At 53.4% G+C, this 8,677-nt stretch overlaps 5 protein-coding genes across 6 annotated transcripts; 2 read left to right on the top strand and 3 right to left on the bottom strand.

Annotated features, from left to right (window-relative positions):
- The first annotated feature begins 31 nt into the window (after positions 1-31).
- LOC108022708 (tyrosine-protein kinase Shark) lies at positions 32-3,507 on the top strand. Its single transcript, XM_017091783.3, has 5 exons — positions 32-179; positions 289-785; positions 852-1,373; positions 1,430-2,651; positions 2,712-3,507. The coding sequence occupies exons 1-5, from the start codon at positions 110-112 to the stop codon at positions 3,203-3,205; spliced, it is 2,805 nt and encodes a 934-aa protein (XP_016947272.1). The 5' UTR covers positions 32-109; the 3' UTR covers positions 3,206-3,507.
- Positions 3,335-5,196, bottom strand: LOC108022710 (lipoyltransferase 1, mitochondrial). The gene is made up of 3 exons (XM_017091784.3): positions 4,612-5,196; positions 3,985-4,446; positions 3,335-3,930 (listed from the first exon to the last, which is right to left on the bottom strand). Exons 1-3 carry the CDS (start codon positions 5,158-5,160, stop codon positions 3,760-3,762), a joined length of 1,182 nt encoding a protein of 393 aa, XP_016947273.1. The 5' UTR covers positions 5,161-5,196; the 3' UTR covers positions 3,335-3,759.
- A 145-nt stretch (positions 5,197-5,341) lies between these two features.
- On the bottom strand, positions 5,342-5,869 carry LOC108022712 (uncharacterized). Its single transcript, XM_017091787.3, has one exon. It carries the CDS (start codon positions 5,611-5,613, stop codon positions 5,425-5,427), a length of 189 nt encoding a protein of 62 aa, XP_016947276.1. The 5' UTR covers positions 5,614-5,869; the 3' UTR covers positions 5,342-5,424.
- A 116-nt stretch (positions 5,870-5,985) lies between these two features.
- LOC108022711 (uncharacterized) lies at positions 5,986-6,551 on the bottom strand. 2 transcript variants are annotated; one of them, XM_017091785.3, is made up of 2 exons: positions 6,316-6,551; positions 5,986-6,237 (listed from the first exon to the last, which is right to left on the bottom strand). In XM_017091785.3, exons 1-2 carry the CDS (start codon positions 6,445-6,447, stop codon positions 6,127-6,129), a joined length of 243 nt encoding a protein of 80 aa, XP_016947274.1. In that variant the 5' UTR covers positions 6,448-6,551; the 3' UTR covers positions 5,986-6,126. The 2 variants fall into 2 exon arrangements, with proteins under 2 accessions (XP_016947274.1, XP_016947275.1); XM_017091786.3 differs by having other exon boundaries at positions 6,346-6,548.
- Positions 6,552-6,584: 33 nt separating this feature from the next.
- On the top strand, positions 6,585-8,571 carry LOC108022628 (ubiquitin carboxyl-terminal hydrolase calypso). Its single transcript, XM_017091676.3, has 3 exons — positions 6,585-6,859; positions 6,921-7,233; positions 7,294-8,571. The coding sequence occupies exons 2-3, from the start codon at positions 7,041-7,043 to the stop codon at positions 8,511-8,513; spliced, it is 1,413 nt and encodes a 470-aa protein (XP_016947165.1). The 5' UTR covers positions 6,585-6,859; positions 6,921-7,040; the 3' UTR covers positions 8,514-8,571.
- The last annotated feature ends 106 nt before the right edge of the window (positions 8,572-8,677 follow it).

Here is an 8,677-nt window from a genome sequence, read left to right as displayed (position 1 = left end):
TCACACTAGCCACTCTGCAACAGGTGGTATTTTTCAACATTCCACCCACAGCCACCTTCCGTGTAAATTATTAACAAAAAGGAACGAGATTGGAGCAAATGGCCCAAAAATGAGTGATCACATGAAGTGGTTCCACTGCAACCTGTCCCGCGAGGCAGCCGACGAACTTCTCAAGCAAGGTGAGTCTGGAGCCGGGGCCCCCTTTCCCGTGGCTCAGAGCAGAGCCCCGAGAGGTGGGCGTGGTGGAGCCCGAGACTAATGAAGGCTAATGGAAACCGCAATCAACAGGTTACGAGGATGGGACATTTCTGGTGCGGGAGAGCAGCACAGCCTCCGGGGACTTTGTGCTGAGCCTGCTGTGCCAGCAGGAGGTGTGCCACTACCAAGTGCGGCGACATGGCGGCGAGGACGCCTTTTTCTCCATCGACGACAAGGTGCAGACGAAGATCCTGCACGGCCTGGACACTCTGGTGGACTACTACCAGCAGGCGGCTAATGGGCTGCCCACCAAGCTGACAGTGCCTCTAATCCGGGATCCACCACCGCACAACACCCGCAGCCACGGAGTGACCAATCTGCTGCACCGCGCCACCAGCAAGAACGAGAGCAAGGTGGTCATTGAGCTGCTTAAGTGCGGCTACCGGAACTTTGATGCCAAGAACCAGGATGGCCAGACGGCGCTGCATTTGGCGGCCCTCCACTCGGACGAGGTTATTCTCAAGGAACTGTTGAATGCAAAGGTCCAGGTCAACAGCTCCGACTCCTTCGGCTGCCAGCCCTTGCACGTAAGGCTCCCCTTAAATCGAATATGTGGGCAGCTCTTTGTTAATTGCAATCCATTTAATCTCTAGTATGCCGCCCGCTCCAAGCCGGCCAGTTTCATCCGCACCCTAATCGCAGCACAGGCAAATGTCCAGGGCAGGAACATAGAGAACGGATATGTCCCGCTCCACGAGGCCGCCAAGCACGGAAACCTCGATGCTGTGCAGGAATTGCTCTTGGCTGAAGCTCCGCCGCTGCCCAGGACCAGTTCGGGTGAATTCCCATTCGATCTGGCCAAGGAAGCGGGCCAGACGGCGGTGGAAGAATTTCTGCTCAACTACAAGCTGACACCAGCAAACACTACGCGTGAGCAGTGGTACCATGGCACCCTGACACGAGACGAGGCCGTGGCCATACTCCAAAATTATGCCAGGGGGTTGCTTGCGAAGGAACCGGGCATAGACACCTCAGGCTGTTTTCTGGTGCGCTACTCCGAGTCGCCGGCGGCTTCTGGATTGGTGCTGACCTTGCTCAGCGATCAGGTGGTCAAGAATTTTCGTATTTCGCAAGCCGATCTCTACCAGAATGGTGTTAAGTTGCAGTCCGGCGGGGTGAGTTGGTCACAAAATTGTATCGAATTGCCTTTATAAGAAATCTTTGCTTCCAGTCCAAGTTTCTGTACATTGATGACGGTCCCTACTGGCCCAGCTTAGAACATTTGATAGCCCACTTCATGCGCTTCTCGTACGGGCTGCCTGTGAGCCTTAAGTTCCCCGTGCCGCCACAGCCCAAGCCGGAGGTGCCCTCGTTCGCCACTATACCTCGATCCCTGGTGAAGCCGAAAGCCACTTCGCCAGCAACACCGCCCACTCCAGTGTCGCCCCATTCGCTCCATCAACACCCCCATGTGCCCGCCCTGACCATTGCGAAGAAGAAACAGAAGGAGAACAGCAGCTCTATGTTCAATACTTTACGCCTGACGAGTCCGAAGAAGGCGCTGTTCGACATGAACAGCCTGCGCAAGAGCAAGTCCAAGGGCAAGCGCAGCGAGTCCGAGAGCAGTGTGAGTGGTTCCGTGGCCAGGACGGAGCAGGAGCTGCAGGCAGCTGCGCCCATGCTGAAGAGCCTATCCTTCTCCACGGAGTTCTTTACCTTCAGTGCGGACGGCGGAGCAGTTGCCGCTGGCGGCAGCGAAGTGTACAACGTGCCCAAGAACAACACACCCATTGAGATTGACCTGCCACCCATTGCCCCCAAGACTGAAGCCGAAGTTGAGTATTTCACGAAGAGCGATGTGGCCATCGAGCGGGAGCGAGCAGGCCAGTTGATCAGCAATGGCTACCAGCCCACAGTGGATGTGCTCACACTGATGGACCAGCAGATCAAGGCTCCCGCCGCGGCCCGCCTCAACTCGATCATCTCCACCGCTTCGACGGAGAGTGAGATGGCCAGTTACCTGCATCGAAAGTGCAGCGGCACCCCCACCACGCCCACTTCCACCGCCGTGGAAGCGGCCAAGCTGAGGTTCTTCATCGAGCCGGGAAATCTTGTGCTGGACAGCGAGATTGGACACGGGGAGTTTGGATCCGTTCACAGTGGCTGGCTGGTGAGGAAAAACGCAGCTGGCGAGGAATACCGCATGGAGGTGGCGATCAAGATGCTCAGCGATGAGCACAGCAACAAGCAGGAGTTTCTACGTGAAGCCTCGGTTATGATGCGGCTGGAGCACAAGTGCATAGTGCGACTGATTGGTATTTCGAAAGGAGAGATGCTTATGATGGTGCAGGAGCTGGCTCCACTGGGCTCCATGCTGCAGTACCTCCTGGATCACGGGGCTGAGATCAAGGCTAATTCGGAGCTAAAGGTCTGGGCATCGCAGATTGCCTGTGGTAGGTTAAAATGAAGAGAAGTTTGTTTCTTTTCAACTCATTTTGCAATTACTTTATTAGGCATGCATTATCTGGAATCTCAGCATTTTGTGCACCGCGATCTGGCCGCCAGGAATATTCTACTGACCGCCCGCCACCAGGCCAAGATCAGTGACTTCGGCATGTCGCGATCCCTGCGGCCAGGCAGCACGGAATACCAGTTCACCCAGGGCGGCCGTTGGCCCATACGCTGGTACGCCCCCGAAAGCTTCAACCTTGGCATCTTTTCGCACGCCAGCGACGTGTGGTCCTTTGGAGTGACCATCTGGGAGATGTTTTCCCTGGGCGCGCCGCCTTACGGCGAGATATCCAATGTGGATGCCATTAAGTTGGTGGACAGTGGAGTGCGTTTGCCGCAGCCCGATCTCTGTCCTGCATACATCTATGCCGTGATGCAGAGCTGCTGGAAGGAGCGACCCAAGGATCGGCCGACCTTCGTCTATCTCGCGGAGTTCTTCGCCCGCGATCCCGATTACCAGAACCTGCCAGAGTTGGTGCAAACGGTTCACATCTAAGCCAGTTCCCCCGCGCCCCGTTCAGAGTGCAATTTCTATAGCTATTTCTTCGTTGATGTCTTCTATTCCGTTTTGTGGCGTATTAAAGGGAGGACACGCAGACCATGATTGTTATCCCGTATCGTAGTATTCATGTTTATAGATTGTAATATATTTTATATACAGATGTTCAACCAATTTGTGTCAAAAGAAAGCGAACAAGTGCCTTAAAAGTTTTACCATATTAACTTTGTATTCAAGTTTACAAATCTATTACGTTTTATATTGGTTATACGCAATAAAAATATATATTTTTATATGGACTTTGATAGAGGGCTTTTCAATATGATCTTTCTTTATCGATCGATTTGGAGTTTCAATGTTTAAACATTTAATGCAGTTCTTTTATATAAAACGGAGTAACAAAAGTAAATAGTTTGCTTGTAAAACGCTTAGATACTAGGTTAGTAATATGGTTTCTTGGAAAAACTAAATCTATATTAGGGCATTCATCAAACTACATAAAGGATATCTTTTTTTTGTTTTTTTTTTTTATCGAGCTAACACAACAGGAATCATGCTGATCCGTTTATGGCCTGCTTCACATTCGATGCGCTGACGAGCTTCAGGGCGCCCAGGATGCCGTTCAGGTTCTCCTCGTTGTAGGGTTTTCCCTGGAGCGGAGTGACCACCGGAACGAGCTGGTCGCTCTGCGGCAGCTGGATGCCGATCTCCTTCATCAATCCCTAGAGAATGAACAATGGTTACGGGGGAAATTGTTATAAACAGGACAATCTTACGGCCTCCACTTCCACGCTCAGTTTCAGCTTCATGTCCTGCTCATCGCCCTTGACCTCCAGGTCCTTCTGCACCGTGAACTTGGGCGTCTTGCCGATGACCCAGTCCCAGGAGCTGTAGTTGGAGCGTAGCTCCTCGATGCCGGGGAACCACTTCTCTGTGGGATTGATCAGCTGAAAGCCACGCTGCTGCATAGTCTGCATGCTGCCGCCGTCCTCCAGCTTGGTGGCAGCCGTCCGCAGATATTCGTAGCCCACGGCAGAGCGCAGCTGGGAAACGTTCACCGTGCGATTGACATCCACCAGATTACGTATCGGCGACGGCACCGAGGCAGTCGCTCGGCTAATGTAATTGGCCGGCTCGCGCACCAGAGATTCGCCCAGGTGCAGCTTGTTGGCGCTGGCCAGAATGGTGCAGTGGTGATACGAGTTCGGGTGTCCCAGCTTGGCCGCCGTCCCGGAAATCTGTAATTGAGCAAGGGCGAATTAGTTAAGTGGGCACAACAAAGACCAGATGCACAGCCCCAGCTGTGGCTAGAGTGGGCTGACGCTTGTTTTTGGGGTCAACAAGGGGTCGCCCCATTCCCGTTCCCTGATAAGAGCCAGTCAATTGCCACCGCTCCTCCTCACCTTTTTGTTCATCACGACAATGTCGTCGCGCTCATTGATCTCCGCCTTGATGGCCCACTCGCGGAACAAGGCCCTGGTCACGATGTTCAGGTTGTACTTGCGATCGTAGCGCTCGCGGGGCGAGAAGAAGGTGCAGTTGAGGTTGCCCAGATCATGGTACACCGCTCCGCCGCCGCTGTTCCGGCGTGCGAGGGTGATGCCGCGCTCCACCAGCCGCGAGACGTTGGCCTCGGTGAAGGGGTTCTGGTGGCGCCCAATCACCACGCACGGATCGTTGGCCCACAACAGCAGCACATGGTGGTGGCTGAAGTCAAAGTTCTTGTACAACCAGTCCTCCAGCGCCAGATTGGTAAAGACATCGCTGGACTGCGAGATGAACACGGACTTCTTGATCTCCGAGTCGGGCACCACGGGTGGCGGCTGGCGCTTGGGCTTCCTGATCTCCTGTTGGCCTGCCACCTGCGGGGGCTCCACTGGTGCTCCGCCGGAGGCGAAGCGCGTGAGGAGCAGCCGCAGCTGGCTGGAATTGCGACGCAGCAGCCTGCTCATGGCTGACACAAGGAAGTGAGAAGCGTGCGGCGAGCGAGTTCTGTTGCCAGGTGAACTGAGACGCAGTGCACTTGCAGGCGAAACAAGGTCAATGGTGTCGAAAAAAGCTCTTGACGGGTTGTTCAGTTGGTTTCTACGGTGCTCTGCCTGGTTCTGTGTGTGCTCTTCTTTAGGTTATGTATTGTTGTTTTCTTCTTTTTTCGGGCTACTATCTAGGGGCTATGTATTCGTTTTGGTTTTAAATGGCTTTGGTCGCTCTGGACTTTAGACTGTGGCGGTGCGGCTGGTTCGGGATGTGTTTGCAGCCACGGAGCTGGCGGAGATTAGGTATTCGTGCAGGGCGGGCGTCTGATGCAGCCACTTCCAGGTTTGGTGCAGACCACAGACACGCTTGCGGAGACCCAGACAGTCCTTGTTGGCACAGTTCACTGGCATACTACGCCTCACACCCATCCAGGTGGGGGATACAACGGATCCGGGTGTTTACGTGGGGCCGCAGAGACACGGGGCCCAGTAGCTATATAGTTGCTGGCTGCCAAAGGGTCTTTTCAGCTGACACGGAAATTTTCCACTCTTTGTTCGCGATACGGGGGGCGATGAGCGGGCGGGTGGTCGCTGGTGGGCGGGGGCTAATGTATTATACCACAAAACAAACAAGCGATCGAAGCGTGTGAAAACCGAGCACTACCGATGGCTTTCGTTTCAGATGAGCAGTGAGCAGCTCTTCTTCTTCCTCTCGGGCCCCCCAGTGCCATTCACAGCGAAGCAGCGAAAGCTCCATATGTTTTTCAAACAAAGGCATTCCGGCGCCGCCAGTGCCAATAATTACATTCCATTTTACTCATTTTAATTCGAACTTGAATAATTTACGCTAAACATGTGTGATATTTGAGTGACGTCCGGGTCTAAAACAGCTGTGTGACACCTTGGTGTTTATTTTACAAGCAGCACTCTGCGTGGGGCCTTCTAGTTGGGAATACCCCCATTGTTGATGTACGCCGCCTCCTCGGGATCGATGGGCTTGCGGGCGAACCGCGCCGGCAGCTCGTAGTCCTCGATTGCGGGTCCACCGGCCAACTAAATGAAGAATACTTTATTGATTATTGTGCCAACAAGGGGTCCTCATATCGTAGTTAAGAAATGGGCTGGGTTAACCTTTTTGCCTCCTGCTGGCTGGGAACTTGCCTGCTGGTTTGCCGACTGTGCCCCCGGCGCGCCCACTCCGCCCTTGCGGAAATGGATGAGCGGCACGCGCTTGGCCAGGGTAACGAGCGTGGGGCGAACCATTTCGAAAAACAATTTAGTTTCCACCGAAATCCAAGGAAAAAAGTAAAAGTTACGTCAATAACAGCTGACTATAAACTCCAAGCAGTGATGCCAGATCGTTGAACGTACAGGCCAACGGTTACCTATCGTTATCGAAGTGTGCGTGCACCCTGCGAATGGCAAAGTGGGAAAGAGGAAGCAGGGAAAAAACTATTTTGGTTAAACATTTAAATTTGTTTCGATTTAAACGAATTATGGATAATAGGCAGCCGGCTGTCGAGGCGTTTGACTGCGGAGCGGATTACTCAAATATTGGGCTGGTCAAGGCCTTATCCTAGAACATCGAAGACCTCGGCTTAATCGTCTATGCAAACAAATTGCAACTGCCGCTCAGAAAAACAAAACTAGCCATATTAAGCAGTTTTTTTGATATGTAATAATCATTAATTATTTGTTTTATTGGTGTTTTTTAATCGTCCTTGTTTAAATTTCAGCCTTAAAATTGCTCGGAGGAGATTTGTGACAAGCACATAGCTCTGGCTCTATAAGATCCAAGCATACTTAGTTGCTAGGATTCCAGCATCATTATCATAAATATATATCCAATATTTACCATGAACGCCTCTGGAGGAGGCAATGGACCCCAGGCGGCAGCAGCAGCCGGGGGCAACAGCGGTCTTAGCAGCAATGCGCTCCTGGCCACGGCTTCCGCAGCAACCACAATGCCAATGGCGCAGCTGGCGGACGGCTGGCTGGAGCTAGAGTCCGATCCAGGTCTCTTCACCCTGCTGCTCAAGGATTTCGGCTGTAATTTGTTTAAAAACTCACCTGCCACATATTCTCCTAATACACCTTTATCTTCCACAGGTCATGATGTTCAGGTGGAGGAGGTGTACGACCTGCAGAAGCCCATCGAGAGTCCCTACGGTTTCATATTCCTCTTTCGCTGGATCGAAGAGCGGCGTGCCAGACGCAAAATCGTGGAGACGACGGCAGAGATATTCGTCAAGGATGAGGAGGCCATTTCCAGCATTTTCTTCGCCCAGCAGGTGGTACCCAATAGCTGTGCCACACACGCCCTGCTCTCCGTGCTTCTCAACTGCAACGAGAACAACCTGCAGCTGGGCGACACTCTCAGCCGGCTGAAAGCCCACACTAAGGGCATGAGTCCGGAGAACAAAGGTCTGGCTATTGGCAACACACCGGAACTGGCTTGTGCCCACAACTCGCATGCAATGCCGCAGGCTCGCCGGCGTCTGGAGCGGACTGGAGCTGGCGTCTCCAGCTGTCGCTTCACCGGAGAGGCGTTCCACTTCGTCAGCTTTGTGCCTATCAACGGACAGCTGTTTGAGCTGGATGGTCTAAAACCGTATCCCATGAACCATGGAGGATGGGAGGATAGCGAGGACTGGACGGACAAGTTTCGGCGCGTGATGGCTGAGCGACTGGGAATAGCCACTGGTGAACAGGACATACGCTTCAACCTCATGGCCGTGGTGCCGGACAGGCGAATTGCCATAACCCATAAGCTCAAAATGCTGCGCACCAACCAGGCCATCGTGTCTGGCACCCTGCAGAAACTTCTGAAGGCCGACGAGCAGGGCGAATCGGGTAACGGAGACTCACAACGTCCGGACACCCCGACCACGTTGCTGGAGCCGAGCGCCTTCACCGCGCGGGATCTGCAGTCGCTGCTCAAGAACCTGGACACCGAGATAGCCATCAACGAGCAGCACCTGGCCGACGAAAACGATCGGCGACACATGTTCAAGGTGGACGCCAGTCGACGCACTCACAACTACGACAAGTTCATCTGCACCTTCCTCTCCATGCTGGCGCACCAGGGTGTCCTGGGCGAGCTGGTCAGCCAGCACCTGTTGCCGTCGAAGAAGATCAGTGGCCAGGGCGCCGCCAATCGGATCAGCAAGCAGAACAGCACCTCGAATGCGGGTGGAAGCACCGCAGTAGCCGGTGGAACCACGCCCAAAACTCAGCAACAGGCGGCGGCGGCTAAGAATGGCAAGTCACCCAATAAAACGCCGGGCAGGAGGCGAAAGGGACGCAATAAGTGCAGGAAACGGAAGTAGATGACCTAGAAGTTGTACATGTTTTTAAGAATACAGTTTGCATTTGTAAGACTACTCATTCCAGTATTGTTTTACTGCAGTTTGCCCACCTATAACTGACTTACTTATAAGTTTGGATAAGTTTAGGCTTAGTGCCATCCCAGGACATTTGCCGCCTCTTCAAA

The sequence above is a fragment of the Drosophila biarmipes genome, chromosome 2R (genome assembly GCF_025231255.1).
Source record: "Drosophila biarmipes strain raj3 chromosome 2R, RU_DBia_V1.1, whole genome shotgun sequence".
Classification (NCBI taxonomy): domain Eukaryota; kingdom Metazoa; phylum Arthropoda; class Insecta; order Diptera; family Drosophilidae; genus Drosophila; species Drosophila biarmipes.
This window is presented reverse-complemented; position numbering and strand designations above follow the sequence as displayed.